A 17,021-nucleotide genomic window follows, 5' to 3' on the forward strand; every position below is an offset into this window, starting at 1 on the left:
ACTAAACGCCAACCAAGAAGCCAATAGCGGTGGCGATATCAGCTCTCTCTCTTTCTCTCTCTCTCTCTCTCTCGTTCTCTCTTTGTAAAATGTCTTGTTCGCACCATTCGTGGTAGGATCGTTGATGAATACGGGATATCTAATTGTTATGCCAACAGATCGTTTCAACTTTTGTCTGGTTGGCTGCACACATGCACACACACACACACACACACGTCTGGCATCATGCTATCAAGTGGAATTGTGGTTTTGTAATTGCTTGTCATTTCTCTTTCCTCTCCCACCCCTTCTTATGACGTTGCAACGTGGTGCAGTAGTCGATTATAAATGCTGCCATATTGATATTGAATTATCTTTAATGAAAGGTGAATGGTGCTGCAAACGATTGCAATGTGGCATGATCTCTTGGGATTTTAGCGCTTCTTTGTAAGATTTACTTTGACGTTTTAATGAACACGGTTGGGTTGAATATTTGATTAAAAACAATGAAATACTCAATCTGTACTAATCGTTGAAAAAATATTCACAACAATCGATCGAAGGATTTTATGGACTCAGAAGGTTGAAAAAAATATTTTAATGAAAAAGATTTAAAATATTGGATTAGGCGACTTTTGAAGAGAAATTGTACACGTGTGTACATAAAAAAATATATATAAAAAATCATATACATGAGATGATTTCCTTAAACATTAATAAAACTCATTTTAAAGTTTTAAAGAAAGATTCTTTAATATAATATTTGAATTCTTAAAATTTCAATCACTTTGAGTAAAAAAAATATCAGAACTGAATTTTGTCAGCCTATTAATATTAATAGTCTGAAGTCAAGTATTAATAGATTACATAAAGAATAGTTTCAAGTCAATAAGTTCTCAGGTATTAGATGAAAAACTAGAATAATTTAGAAAAATATTTAAAATCTGAGATAGCGTCTTTAGTGTAAGGATTGTTTGTATATACTTTTTTACCTCATTCTAGAGATTTTTAGTTAAAAAATGCATTTCAAGTTCAATATGTGTCGAAATATGTGGTTTCGAAGTTTGGTGTTTAACTTAGTTTTCTTTCACATACCTTTTCTAATTTAAAAAAAGATCACAAAAATCACTTCATTTCATTGTTTTAAATCGACTAAATACTTCAGTTATTTGATTCCTTTTTTTGACCTCTTCAAAATCCTTTTCCTTCTTGTACACTGGGTGGGTGGCCACATCAAATAATCTTTTCCCTTACACAAACCCTAACAGCAGAAGGCTAGTCCTTAGTCCATTGACTGTTAGCTTGTGCACCTTGTGTATTATTAATTTAACCGCATTACGAGCGGATTAGTCCCGGGTATTAGTGCTGCGGGCTATTTTTTTTTTGTTTTGCTTCCGTTCCCTCCTATGGTTACTGGCCTTGGTATGACGTGTATCTTCATTGGGACATCACCATCGGGAGTGACGACGGTCGGTGTGTAGTGTTATCGAATTTTATTTCCACTCGTAAGTCCTTCACCGGCGATATCTCCAAAGTGATGTAGCGAATGAGAAAAACAAACAGCCCCGTCTATCGTTGGTAAAGATTGTTTTTCTTCATCCCACCCGAGGGGTCCGTTCGTGAAGGTCTTCTGGTCACTGTGAACCGTTTACCGGAAGCGGGTAACTCGAGTATACGACCATATCAGCACACCAGTCAGTCTAATTCCTGTAATCCAATAAATAGCTTATGGCACCTTTACGTCTGTAATCGAGTTTTCTCTAACGGTTTCATTTCTTTTCACGTTTCTCGTTCCAGACTATGACGATTCGGGTGGTTCCATAAAGCCGGAAGTTGCTGTTTTCCCCCCATTCCAACGCGAAGAACCCCCATAAGAGCAGCAGTGAAAGTTGGGTAGTTTGGAGATATCCCTCTTTCCCCAAAAATAAAACAGCCACCCCTTGGGTGTCCCGAAACATCATCCACAACGACACGACCCTTTCGGCAATCAGTTCCGTAAGGGAGAACAAAGAAGACGATACCACGATAGTGTCCTCCGTTACGCCATACTTCTTCGCCCATCATAATGAGAGCACAAGTGATCAGTAGACAAATAGCCCGAGGCTCTCCCCGCAACACGATGTTAACCCTGTCGGTGAGCATTGTCTTTGTGTTGGTGATGGTGACGGCCGTGGTCGTGTTCCCAGTGGAAGCGGCAGGACTCACCAACTGTCCGCCCGGTTGTCAGTGTGATGACGATACGCTGGTGGTGACCTGCGGTGAGGGTCAGCTAGACGTACTACCGATCGTACTGAATCCCTCCATACAGCGGCTAGTCATCAAGAATAACAAGATCAAAACGATCGACTCTTCGATGCAGTTCTACGCTGATCTAACCTTCCTAGATCTTAGCTACAATCATCTGTTCAATATGCCACCGCGCACGTTCGCCTACCAGCGTAAGCTTACTGAGCTGCATCTTAACCACAACAAGGTAGGCTCGATCACCAACAAAACGTTCGTCGGTTTGGTGACCCTTACCGTGCTGAATCTGCGCGGTAACTTCCTCGACGAATTGCCCGAGGGTGTGTTCTCCGGCGTACCGAAGCTGGAGGAGCTAAATCTCGGTCAGAACCGTATTGCGAAGATAGACCCGAAAGCTTTTGTCGGGTTAACTAACTTGCGCGTGCTTTATCTCGATGATAACACGATCAGCGCAGTACCATCACCGGCGTTACATCCACTCCGAGCGCTGGGTGAGCTGTACATCGGCTTGAATTCGTTTGCTGCCATCCCGAAGGAAGCTTTCGCCATGCTGACTGGGCTCAATCGGCTAGACTTACAAGGTGCCGCTTTGTTAAACGTTACGCGCGACAGTTTCCGAGGGTTAGAAAGACTGCGAACGCTCGATCTCTCCGACAATCGGTTGAGTCGCATCCCGACGGCGGAGTTGGCAGTACTCGAACGATTGGAAGAACTGGCGCTCGGTCAGAACGATTTCGAAAGCATACCGGCAAATGCGTTTGCTGGTTTGAGTAATCTTCGGCTGCTGGACATATCAGGCTCGCTGAAGCTGACCCGCATCGAGGGTGGCGCGTTTGCGCACAACACCAACCTGGAGGAGATTGTAATTGCGTCTAACAAGGCGCTGACCGACATTCAGGAAGGTGCGCTCAGTGGATTACCCCACCTGAGACGCATCGTCCTGAAGGATAACGCACTTACCACGCTCACCGATGGCATGCTGTCATGGAACGAGCTGGTCGAGCTGGATCTCTCGGAGAATCCCATTATGTGCGATTGCCAGATACTGTGGCTTCGTAATCTACTCGTGAGCAGAAGCAATGTGACGGTGGCGGGTCAGTCGACACCGCCACAGATTCCGGTTGTGTGTGCGGCTCCGGATCGCCTTCGGGATCAGGCGCTGCAGAGTCTTTCGCCGGAGCTGCTTGGTTGCACACACCCAGACCGTCAGCAGCAGGCCATCATCTGTGTGGTGTTGGTCAGTGCTGCCGCCGTACTGACGGCACTAGCGCTCGTCATCTACAAATGTCGCCGACGTATACAGGAGGTGGTGAAAGGTAGCTGGGGTAGCAACGGTATTGGACGGAAGGAGCGCGAATATCAGAAGACGTTCTCCGAGGAGGATTACTCTGCGCGGCATCCACATCCGGGACCGCCGGGTGGTGGACTTGCGATTCATCCGACCACACTGAACAACTATCAGATCAACAACCATCATCACCATTCGCACGGCATCCGGCACATTCCGGTCACGGAACTATAGCTAGAGGCTCCCCCTCCGCCACCTCGGAGGGGAGGTCCACCAGCAGGTAATGGTGGTGTCGGTGTTGGTCAGCAGACGTCTGCCACCAGCTTTCTTCAGCTCAGCCAGGATCATCTTACCGCCGGTCAGCACCATCAGCCGCACCAACAGCCCACCATCCAGCCGGGCATGAAGCTGTTCCCGAACTATACGCCACCGATTCCACCGCACCACCACAACGGTAATGGTGGCGGTATGGGAGACGGTAGCAGTCCGGCCAACCATCACTACCACCAGATCACGTACCAGACGCAAACGCTCGCCCCGTTGCGGCTCAATCAGGAACACTTCTTGCCGCACGGCAGCAAAACGAACACGGTCAGTGCGTCCGCCGGCGTCAATCAGTCGCGGTTGCACTCCAAATATCAAACCCACCATCACCATCTGCATCACCACCACCAGCACGGTCCGATGCAGCCGGGTGGCAATGTATCGCCCGGACCACCGACCACTGCCACCATCGCGATGCATCAAAGCTACTCGCCCGATGCACAGCTGCATCATCACCATCATCACCATCATCATCCAGCGCATCAGCAGCAGCAGCAGCATCATCATCGGGACGATATGTCCGATCGTGAGGACGATGAGGATGATACGCTGGATGTAAACGATGGAGAGGGTAGCGGGCAGAGCGATGCCACATCACCACCCCAAAGTCCCCTCTCGCCCGTTCCACCCGAGCTGCCCATCCGCAACGGGTTGCTGGCAAACACGCTGAACCACATCAACAACAACAACAACAGCAGTAGCTGCAACGGCCCAATGATGGTCACGGAACGTATCAGAACACCGCCCTCACCGCCTGTCACACCACCGCCCCCGTCCGCTATCACTACCGGTGTCACGCTGGGTAACGGCCGCAAGACCCTGTCGGTGGCACGACACTATCATTAGGTTTAAGTAAATCAGCAAACGGGAGAATAGACATGGATAGACTGGATATAAGCTACTTGTTCGCATTGGTGGCTATAGTGATGGATGGTTGTTTTATTTGCTCTGTCCAGCCAACACTTACCCTTAACCTTGTTTTGCGTGGTGTAGTAGATAGACTTAGTAGGGATAAAGAATTCGATTGCGGGCCAGTTGCGCCGATTCACAACTCAAATGTTATGTGCCGTTTTGGGAAACATTCGTTTATTCCTAGTCACAACAACCATGGTAACAACGTTTTTTGTCACTCAGTTTACAATGGGTAAAAGAGACTATCGGCGATCTTATTCTACTGAAAAAAAATGTGTTGAAATACCTGCCAAAAGGCTTGTGCGGACGTATCTGGTTCCTTAGAGATGGAATTGGTTGAATTTACAGTATTTTCAAGAATTAATGAGAAAATTTGGAAATTGTTTGTTGATACTTTTTAAGTAAAAGTGTCCTTTCTTGAAGTTTTGCAATTTAATGTCGATTCCTTGGAAAGTTTTTTCCACTCACATGGACAAACTTGGTTTAGCATAGAATTGACTTCATGTTAGAAAATTTTCTTAATTTTATCAACGATTTAAACTCGCAAAACCCTGTAGGTATTTCCCAGTGCTATTCTTAATAATTGTTTAATGAGTTTCCTACTTTTTAATATGCATTTAAATTTGTTAAAGTAAGAATCTTTTCAATATTATGTGCCACTTTCATGAACATTAGTATTTTTCGTAATCTTTCGTTTAAATAAGTTACATCTTGTCCTAGAAATTTCTTCACGATATAAATGATGAGATATGTGGATGAATTGCTCCTCTGTAAATCATCTTGGACTGAAATTGGCCCTTAAAAAACACACACACAAGCACAACAATCTTCGTCCATTTCCTGAGCACCGAATATATCCTGTTTCCTGTTTCCAAAGCATCGTGTTAGTGCCGTAACAACGGTACGAAACGGTACAAAGCGGCCACCTGGAAACGAATGATTGCGAACGTTTAGAGTGTGTGTGTGTATGTGCTTCGCGAAATTAGGAATTGAGCAACCCAACCAACCTCTCCATGACCGCGCTCCGGTCGGCGGAACCGTGCTGTTATTGTAGCCGATGTCGCCGATGTTTTCTACTGTACCAGAAGAGGCAACCGGCTGTACCAGTCGCTATTCTCGAGGGTTGCGGCGACGAGTTGCGATGTGTAAGGGACGCACAGGAAATGTTGTTTAATTAAATTAATGGCCGGAATAATGTCGGTGACATCCGGTTTCGTTCGCGGGCGAACCGTTCCGATGCGTACGATGGTGAAAGGGATTTCGAGAGAGGGGTGGGAGTGAGTTGGATGGAAGTATGGCAACCCGGGACTGTGACGGGAAGTGTTTATTGATTTAGTTGATGAACACGACTGTACCGCTTACGTTGTGCGGGAAAATTCCTCCTTACTCTGTACCTTCTTAGCGGCGTTGACCGCACATTAAGAGTGAAAGATTTTCCTCATAAGTCTAATTTTGTAACAAAAAGTTGGAGCGTTACTTTGCAGAAGGTTTTCTATGCTTGGTTGGAGGGAAAGAAAGCAGGGAAGAGATATGTATAGGCTACCGTAGGGACAGTTTCTCGGGAAACCATCATGAAGTTACTCCATACTTCATCAACCCAATAAAAACGCCACCAGGATCCCTTCCAATGATCAGTCGGGGAGCCTAAGATAAAGAAAAAGAGCATCAAAAATAGGATTCAATATCGAAGAACAGCAATGATTGAAGATTGAAGACATTGTGGACATTTGTTGACATAAAAAGGCCTTTTTATGACGCTTTACATGGGAAGCATCATGCTCGTCCCATTAGTGTGCCATAATTGTAATTAAACAAACCCACTAGGAGAAGTTCCTTTTTTTCTGTTCTGGTTGAATATATTTGAGGGACAGTTTGTTATCTATTAGCCATGGTTAAATGGTTCACTTCAAAGACACATCTATAATGAGGTACACTGTATTTACTTTCTTTTCGTGGGTCAACATCAACATGATTCTGTATTTTCTTTTGGCAACGCCAAGTTACCACAAGCTTCCCTTTTTTTTGCTGCTTCGTCCATTGCTGCAAAACATTCAAATGAGTGGCGATATTTGAAAGGCACATTTGCCTAATGTGCTACTCTTTTTCCCATGATTGCGCTGACACCAAACGAAAAGAGCCATCAATTTGCTACCATTTTTATTATGTTTTCGATTGATGTTTTAGGTGAGTGAAAGGAAATGGCAAAAACCGTCGACTCTCTTTTTTAAGAAGCGAAGATTGTGAAATTTGTAAAAAAAAAAACTACAAATGCACCCGACATTTCGCCTTTCACGTCTTTTAACCTTAGCACTACCGATCAGCGGCACTCATCAATCGGTGTTTTTTTTTTGTGGCGTTCATCACCATCGTTGCGGAACTACCGAACCGAGGCGAAAGTAGGGCTCACGATCTGACCCTGACCGCGGTAGCCGAGTCGCAACGCGAGTGTCGACGTGATGTCGGGACTGTGTCGTGTGCTGCAGCAATTAGCTATTCGTCCCGAAGCGAATCGAGCTGTACAGAGTTCGAAATGGGGCGGGCGAATCTTACGCTAGGAATTATCTCCCTCGAGTCACCCTTTTGGGGAGCAAACCGATCGATTACGCCTAAGCTCGCGGTATCATGTGACCGGATATTTCTTGACGCGGGCGCGGTACCATCCCACAAAACCCCATTATAGGACATTCGGAGAAGCTTTCCCCGGGCATTCGGTGGAACTCCAGTTCCACTCATCGACAGTTGCTTGAGTGTTTTGCTCCTTACCGCGGGTGTGTACTTTTAATAGATCCATCAATCATACTCACACAACACAGCAGAAGCGCAGCAGTTCCCCCGGCGCGGGAACACATAATCAACGGTCTCGGAGGAATGGGTCCAGATAAATGATGCTCTACATTTTCCCGCCTCGTTCCCGGGTTGTTTGAAAACCGAACACGACACACCAAACCGGTGGAAACTTACCGCAGCCAGACGATTTGAATGCGAAATGTAATGGCTAATTGAATGGCTGAACTGAAATGAAAGCGTTCACCCTCGACGTCTGGGTGAAGAATTTCACGCCCAATCAGCTCAATATGTATAGTCCAGGACGGGGCGTGTTTTTTTAAAGACACATTGGGAGTGTGGGATTTTAATTTGCCTGAAAGGTACATCATCTTAATTAATGCTCTCAAAAATTGGAGTCTTGTTTGGCAAAAATATCCTCACAAGGCAAAAATAAATAAATGAAAGGTTCAGTAAGAATTAATTTCCTCTTTTTAACACTAAACTTTCCAATTGCATCACTCCCAACTGGGAGAGATTAGCTTAGTGTTAGCTTTTGGGATTGTATTGGTACCGAAATCAAATCTAAGGAAGAGTGTCCAATTAGCAAAGCTGCCTAATTAATTCATCTTCCAATAGAATGAGACGAAGATCGCTACATCTTTAGAGTTTTCTCCTTAAGCTTAATCTTGACTAGTTTAAGCTCCAATATTGCTTCAAGGATTTTGCAGCGCTGGCGCAGAAATAACATCAAAACCCACCAGAAACGTTTTGTTATATCCTGCCAAAGGCCTAAAACGATTGCGTTTTTGATGTTTTTTTTTAATTTCTTCGCGGATTCACCGCAGGCTACCAATCTGGCAATCTGGAACTGGAAATTCCACCACCAGCAAGTGGATGCAAATTCGGAGAAAAAAATGGACTGCTTTCTCACTTCTCACAAGAAGCACACATCAAAGCCGATGTGTTGGGGAAGTTGAGGGAAGGATGGAGAAAAAAGTGAAAATAATTAAACCATTTAAAGTTAAAATTGAACCGCCTTTGGGGATGGTGGCGCGAGTTGAGAATGGCACATTTTATAGCCCCTTATTCAGTCCATCATTTGGGTGTTGGAATTCTGGAGCGGTCAAGCAAGAGTTAAGTGTAACGCGTAATGACACTTAACAGTCACGTCCACACCGGCCACCTTTTTTTGTGATGCGCCTTTAGGGCCAAACCGCCGTGTGTGTGTGTCTCCCTTTCATTCGTTTACCCTTTGGAGGGTTGGTTTTTTTCACAGCCACAACAAATAGGGGGAATAAGGGAGTACCGGGATGCATTAATTTGAATTCCACCGCAAGGGCATTATAATTATGTCATAAAACTAAGGCCACGGAAAGAGGAGCCCGCGGTGTGGGTGTGTGGTGTAATGGGTGGAGGGGTTGGGACACATTTGGGTGAAAAATAAAGAAGCAAGATCATAAAAGTTCTTATATGGCGAAAAAGGGTAAAAAAGAAACGAGCAAAATAGACACCAAAACTGGACAAAGAAGGACAAGAACCCCCGATAGTGAAGGATAATATAATCGAGATGAAATGAAAGATGGTTAAAAAAGCCTTAAAACACAAGAAAAAAGATCGAAAAACAAAAACAAAACCTAAATCCCCCCTGCAAAAACAAAAAAAAACCTTTTCAGCCCATAACCTTTGAGTTGTGACGGGCGTTTGCGTCGCAATGCAATAATGTGGAGCGGTGGAACGCGAGCGTGAAAGAGATAGTGTAATTAAATTAAATTATATTCAAAAAGACCACGCGACTCGTATTTCTTTCCTGTTCGTGAAACGCAAACACGAAACACCCACGATGCTCCCTTTTTTTCACTGCGTGTGACCATCCGGTACGAAATATGGCGGGAAGTGAGATTTTGAACGGGAAGCAAAAATTGAATTTAAAACGAAACAAAATTACCAACTTGCCGCCTGCTCCCGCTGCTCTTAAGGGTGGTTAGGTCACCTACAAAACTAGATGATGATGATGATGATGAAGTGGACCGTGGCACTAAGAAACGGAAGAAGACGATGGTCATAAAGTACGTGGTAGGAAAGGGCAACAGAAGAGCGGGAGAAAGAATAAATGTTCAAGAAGGCAATAAAATAATGGTCCATCACCCCCGGCCCGGCGGTGATGATTATGTCGGCAAAGGTCGGAAGCCATCGTTGTGGTCGAAGGAAAACAGGAAAATAACAACAATAAAAACAAACCACGGTATACCGAGGGGGGGGAGGGCGAGGACGAAGGGGATGGTTTTTGAAGGTGGTAATAAAGTGAAAATTGAATGATAATATACAAACGAAATGCGGCACTACACCAGAAAATGGGGTGTCCTCCCCCTTTTTTATACCTAGTAGGCGACAAGACAAACTTCAACTTAAAAAGCAATATTTCTTCTACAGAAACAAAACACTGAATATTAATATTACTGTTGTGCTGCGAATGACACTGAACGGAACCGAGAGGCAAAGAGGAAAAGAGAGAGAATGGAAATTTTAGCACTTAAAAAGAAACTACTACAATTTCACCTATACTCTTCGCTAAAGTGATAAACAAAACAAAACAAAAAAAAAACAAAAACCCCGAAATGTTACTATCAAACTCTACACTGCTCATGTACTAGTGGAAATGGAATTGTACTGTTAAGCGGATAAGATTACTAAAAGCGAACGAAACAAAAAAAAAACAATTGTTCAATCCGTGTGTAATATGTATACCGCCCCAGGTAGCATAGCGAAAGGGTGTATTTTAACCGATATAAAAAGAACACAAATCATAAAGCGAAACCATGCCACAAGCAAAGTCATCTAAGCAGTATGAAGAGGATAAAATTCAACCGATGCGTGTAAATAGATAGCAAAACAACAAATAAGAGTAATAGAAAAGAGTGACAAAACGCAAGATGTGAGAATCGTTAAAACACTAGAAATCGTAAACAATTGATGTTACAACAATCTGTACATAGCATATTAGCGTAAAAACACTCTAAAAAAACCGTTCCCTAAGTGTGTGTGTGTGTATTTTTCGAAAACAAAATGCAAAATTTAAGTACAGTGTGTAAGGAACGAGAGAGAACGCGAAAATGGTTCGGTGTGAATGGTGGAATGGAATTCTTACAAAAAACTGGAATTAAATTGTCGTACTCTACTATATCATGCATTCTTATAGGTGGGAAGAAAGAAAAAAAAAACAAGGGTATCAAATCGATCAAGTTCGAAGGGGTTGTTATCAATTTTAAATTAAAACAAACAAACAAAATATACTATACCATAGCTAGTGAAAAAAAAGAGATGAAAAATCATGTAAAAAATGCATTCGAATGCGAAAAACAATTTGATTAAAATGAAAATGTAAAAAGCGTACATTAACACCGTTACGACACGCTTCTACCGTGGTTGAAGGCGTAGAAAACGAATGAAATGTCCATAAGAGAGAAAAAAAACATAAAAGTTTCGAGAAAAAGAAAAAAAAATAACTGGATAGAATAGAAGCGAACAACAAGAAACAAACAAAATCAAACCAAACATAATCGTGATTTGTACCCCTCGTTTAGTTTTGGTTTCGATTTATTTTTTGTCGATGAAATTATGAAAAAAACGAGTATAATGAAACGGGGCGAAAAAAAAACAAACTAAAATTGTCACTTAAAATCGTTTAAAACAAGAAAAAAAACAACTTGCACCCAAACCACCCCCCGTGTGCGGTGAATTGATGTATGGGAAACTCGTGCAACAACCATTCAATGTTGTAAATATTGATTAAAACTTAGCAATTCCTTAGCCGCGTGCGCGCATCCGCAAGGAAATGAATTAGACGGTAAATTAAATAACACGAACTGGTAGGACAAAAATCAAATCGAGTAATATGAAATGCAAACTGTGGAACTGCAACCAAGAAAAACTGATGGAAAATAAACGAATAATTTTTCATTAAAAATAAACCATTTGTTTCGAGTTTTTTTTTCTTTTATGGTTTTATCTTTGGCTTGTAAATTGTATTCTTGATCTGTAGCAATTTGTATCACATTCTTACGCACATGATTATATCACATTTTGATCCGAAAAACACGGTATATTTTACAATCCATAAAAGGGTTACTTTTTTGTATTACTTTTACTTTTGATCTTATCGTTATGTTCAAAATCGTATCACAGTAATAACTTCAAAATGACAAATATTTTTTTCTTTTTTATGTATCTAAAATAATTAATTTTGAAATAAAAATGTATAAAAAGAATGTTTCCATTTTCAAAATATAGAAAGCATGACCATTCTGCGGTCAAACCGGCTTCAAACATTTTTTGACTTGACATTTTGGGATTGAAAAACGGGCACTTTTAAAATTTAAAACAACAAGAGAGCATCCATCAAAGGAGGTAACACCAACTACCGTTCGCCAGCTGAGTACTTCCTATTGCGGTCTCTTTCCCACTTGTTATCATTGATAGTAACGCGAGATCCTTTACTATCGCACGACTGGACTGAAAGAGATCGAAGATTATTTCCCCTTCATCGGACGCTCTCATACTATCGATCACAAATACCAGACCATCTCGAATCTTGATCAATGATAACATGCGGAAAAAGGACAACTATACGATATATTAGAATGACGGTGTAGTATTGCGAGCTAGAGTAGTATGGCGGCTAGAGAAGTAACCTGCTCCGTTGGATGCTCTCTTGTTGTCGAAGAATCATTTTTGGTGGTTTTTACCGGCTGATCAGGAGTACAATTACGAAAGGAGAGAGACGAGCAATACTTTTCTTTTCATCCTACTTCTTTTCATCCTCTAAAAGGGAGGAGTAAAGGTGATGGAAGAAAATGAATGTTACCTCCTCTGTGAATAACCTCTTAGTATCTGAAATTATGAAACTAACCGTTTCGCCAAGTCGATTTGTCTAAACCGGCCGCGGTTTCAACGCATGGATAAGTGACGAAAACGACATGTTAATTTTCTTCCGTTTCTGGCCGTTAGCTACGTGATCAGTTGCCCCTCCATTTTAGCCTAGAAATTATTGAAATAGTTACTCGGTTTGAGGTTTTCCTCGAAATTTTAGGAAGCTAGACTATGTGCATGTTGACAAATCTTTAGGAAGACTCTAGCCTGGTGAAACACTGAGATCATCTTTACTTCTTGTTGCGGTTTACCGATACTTCGACTGTCGAGAGGCCAAAACTAGGCTTCTCTTAGTCCCCCGAATCAATCAGATATTTTATTCGACGTATAATCTTCGACGTATAATAACTGAAATCAAAATAGTTATTTGTTAAATACTTCGCATTTCTGTAACATTATATTGCTTCTTTCTCTTACGTTTATTATCCCTTTTTCCTCCATCAAAAAAGGGAATTAATACCATAGTTCAAGATACGAGATCGAGATCAAGAAATTATCTCTTATGCATAATTATATTTTGTTATTTTACGATCACGCTTTAAAATAAATTAAATAATCACTTTTAATTACATAAATATTGTTGTACATTATTAAAAATTCCCATAGAACGTAAATCGTCAATAATTAAAATGCCACTCTTTCTTAAACCAAAAAAAACCGACATAAACAAAAGAATTGATCCACGTTCTTAAGAACCTCTTCATTGACGGAAGTAAAACAGCATCGTGACGGTTAATAACAACAGCAACAAAACAACGATCGGTTAATTAATAAAACAATGGTCACGTCAAGCTTTGTAACTAATGCCACCGGTAGAGAGAGAAAGAGAGAGAGATGGCTTCACCCTTTCCCTTGCCTTTTGTCACACTAAATTGAGACAAAAGTTAGACCAGACCGTATTCGAAACTGTGGCACAATTTGCCCGCGGTAAAGAAACACGATTGGAGACAAACACGCGCTGGTAACGAAGGCATGCGCCACCGTAGAGAGGGTGGACGGTTTCTCTGGTTTACAGCAGCATCATCAGCCTGAATTGTTATGAAATAAAACAACTGTTAATTAATTTCATTAAAGTTTGTTTTTCATTCCCGCTACCACCTGGCGGCGCTTCCACGCTTTTTCACCAATGCAAGACATCTAAATCGGGTTCGACCGTGGTTCAGTCACTTCACCGACACCGAGTGTTTTCTTCAGGCGTAGCCGGAGTATTGTGATTTTCAGAACCGTGTAACTTTGAACACCTACAACCAAAGTGGGCCAACTCGGTGCTGGAGTTTCGTAAAAAGGGCGTAGAGAGAGTTTAGTGAGGTGAATAAAGCTTTCCTCTTTTATTGTCCGACCCTTAAGAGGATGAACTCTAGAACATGTAAATAAGAAAACGAAAAAAACTCTACAAAAAAGATATTAAAAGGCATTTTGTAAATTGCATTTATTAGTCGAGATCTGTCCGAGTAGAGATCTCTGTTGGGGCAAACCACTGAACCGAACGGTGGTTAAAACATAATCGACATGTTAATACAAATCGAAGCAAAAACAGCCAACACCAACACCCTGTTTGTGGTTCGGTAGTTAGTATTGTAAGAAAATGTTTGTGTTTGAGTCATCTTTCGTTAAAAGCACCCACCTGCTGAGGTACGCTTATAGCCAGTGGGCACCTGGTCCAGGCAGGTTTTCCAAACAATTTGTTTATAGTTTGTTTTTCCTTCACAACGCTGGAAAGTAGGATTCAAAGTTCTGGCAGCCAGATTTTATTCGAAGAATAATGTTTACCAATCAACCAAAAGTATTTTGGTTGTTGAGGCACTAATTTCGAACTACAATACGCCAGCCTTATTCTTCTAGCAATGAGAGTTAAAAACCTAATAGTTGAATAGATAGTGTATTTTATAAGCTATCTTATTTAAAGCGATTGCTTTAAAAATTCAATACAATGCTTTTTAAACAATACATAAGGTAACAACAGCAGCATGTAAAACTATCAGAAAGTTCAACATTAGATGTAGCCAAATTAATATTATTTGTCCTCTTTTCTCGTGCTAACAAAGATCATTTTGTCTAAGTAAAACTAAATTTTGGCAACCGAAGATAACATAGACATCTTTCCTAAAGGGTAAAACTATACATATAAAATTCTCGTGTCGCGGTGTTAGTGTGCAAACTCCTCTTAAACGGCTGAACCGATTTGTATGAAATTTTCGCTGAAAGTTCGTTAGGTATGAGAATAGGTTTAGCGCTTCTTTTCGATTCGCTAGGTTGCCTCTGGCCAATATTATGAGTTCTTTTCTGTTTTCCTACGGATCACGTAGGCATAGGCACGTTATCACGTAAGCATAGCAATTTTTTCAACACTTATTGCAACAAATTCGCAATAAAATATATCACATTTAAAAATTTTGCAGAACTGCTCAAAAATGAGGAAAATTTTACATTTTCTCAAACAGGGTAAGGAACTTGGTTTCTCGAATAACTTCTGGCACAGACATCTGAGGGCATGGCCGTCCAAGAAGAAAATGTAGCCATTGGTGCCATCTATCGACCACAGGCCAAAGATTGGCGATCCGTTGGATACCGACCGAGTTATAGGCAAAACTTGGTGCAAAAATGAACCTTAGTAAATTTTTATTTTTTTTAATTTTTTGATTTTTTATTATTTTTCACTTTTTTTTTTATTTAAAGCATTACTTGAGTGAAAAGAAACACATTGCAATCGATTGGCATTAAAATAAATCAATTCTATTTTTTTTGCAAAATTTCTCAAAAAAAACGTAAGGGGTAAGCCTTATGAAATTTTCGAGTGGAAAATTTTTTTGAAATTTTTTTCTGATTTTTTATTCTTTTTTTAATTTAAAGCATTATTTGAGTGAAAAGAAACTTATTGCAACAAATTCGCAATAAAATATATCACATTTAAAAATTTTGCAGAACTGCTCAAAAATGAGGAAAATTTTACATTTTCTCAAACAGGGTATGGAACTTGGTTCCTCGAATAACTTCTGGCACAGACATCTGAGGGCATGGCTGTCCAAGAAGAAAATGTAGCCATTGGTGCCATCTATTGACCACAGGTTAAAGTTTGGCGTTTCGTTGGATACCGACCGAGTTATAGGCAAAACTTGGTGCAAAAATGAGCCTTAGTAAATTTTTATTTTTTTTAATTTTTTGATTTTTTATTATTTTTCACTTTTTTTTTTATTTAAAGCATTACTTGAGTGAAAAGAAACACATTGCAATCGATTGGCATTAAAATAAATCAATTCTATTTTTTTTGCAAAATTTCTCAAAAAAAACGTAAGGGGTAAGCCTTATGAAATTTTCGAGTGGAAAATTTTTTTGAAATTTTTTTCTGATTTTTTATTCTTTTTTTAATTTAAAGCATTATTTGAGTGAAAAGAAACTTATTGCAACAAATTCGCAATAAAATATATCACATTTAAAAATTTTGCAGAACTGCTCAAAAATGAGGAAAATTTTACATTTTCTCAAACAGGGTATGGAACTTGGTTCCTCGAATAACTTCTGGCACAGACATCTGAGGGCATGGCCGTCCAAGAAGAAAATGTAGTCATTGGTGCCATCTATCGACCACAGGTTAAAGATTGGCGATCCGTTGGATACCGACCGACTTATAGGCAAAATTTGGTGCAAAAATGAGGAAAATTTTACATTTTTCAAACAGGGTAAGGAACTTGGTTCCTCGCATAATTTCTAGCACAGACATCTGAGGGCATGGCCGTCCAAGAAGAAAATGTAGCCATTGGTGCCATCTATCGACCACAGGTTAAAGATTGGCGATCCGTTGGATACCGACCGAGTTATAGGCAAAACTTGGTGCAAAAATGAGCCTTAGTAAATTTTTATTTTTTTGAATTTTTTGATTTTTTATTATTTTTCACTTTTTTTTTATTTAAAGCATTACTTGAGTGAAAAGAAACACATTGCAATCGATTGGCATTAAAATAAATCAATTCTATTTTTTTTGCAAAATTTCTCAAAAAAAAACGTAAGGGGTAAGCCTTATGAAATTTTCGAGTTGAAAATTTTTTTGAAATTTTTTTCTGATTTTTTATTCTTTTTTTAATTTAAAGCATTATTTGAGTGAAAAGAAACTTATTGCAACAAATTCGCAATAAAATATATCACATTTAAAAATTTTGCAGAACTGCTCAAAAATGAGGAAAATTTTACATTTTCTCAAACAGGGTAAGGAACTTGGTTTCTCGAATAACTTCTGGCACAGACATCTGAGGGCATGGCCGTCCAAGAAGAAAATGTAGCCATTGGTGCCATCTATCGACCACAGGTTAAAGATTGGCGATCCGTTGGATACCGACCGACTTATAGGCAAAATTTGGTGCAAAAATGAGGAAAATTTTACATTTTTCAAACACGGTAAGGAACTTGGTTCCTCGCATAATTTCTAGCACAGACATCTGAGGGCATGGCCGTCCAAGAAGAAAATGTAGCCATTGGTGCCATCTATCGACCACAGGTTAAAGATTGGCGATCCGTTGGATACCGACCGAGTTATAGGCAAAACTTGGTGCAAAAATGAGCCTTAGTAAATTTTTATTTTTTTGAATTT

The 17,021-nt window shown here is 40.6% G+C and overlaps 2 protein-coding genes across 9 annotated transcripts in view; both read left to right on the plus strand.

The window, feature by feature from the left end:
* The window catches only part of LOC125767018 (leucine-rich repeats and immunoglobulin-like domains protein 1), a 187,675-nt gene extending 183,927 nt beyond the window's left edge, over positions 1-3,748 (plus strand). For all 8 annotated transcript variants that reach the window (XM_049433231.1, XM_049433232.1, XM_049433230.1 and 5 more), the window contains one exon: positions 1,777-3,748. In XM_049433231.1, the coding sequence (XP_049289188.1) occupies positions 2,045-3,745 (1,701 nt within the window). In that variant the 5' untranslated portion in view covers positions 1,777-2,044 and the 3' untranslated portion in view covers positions 3,746-3,748. The remainder of the gene's footprint in view (positions 1-1,776) is intronic.
* LOC125769562 (protein roadkill) lies at positions 3,746-11,481 on the plus strand (the record flags this gene model as incomplete). The annotated part of the gene is made up of 1 exon (XM_049438294.1): positions 3,746-11,481. A coding segment is annotated over one exon (936 nt), but the record flags the coding sequence as incomplete, so codon positions are not given.
* Between the last annotated feature and the right edge of the window lie 5,540 nt (positions 11,482-17,021).

This window comes from Anopheles funestus, chromosome 3RL (assembly GCF_943734845.2).
Source record: "Anopheles funestus chromosome 3RL, idAnoFuneDA-416_04, whole genome shotgun sequence".
Classification (NCBI taxonomy): Eukaryota; Metazoa; Arthropoda; class Insecta; order Diptera; family Culicidae; genus Anopheles; species Anopheles funestus.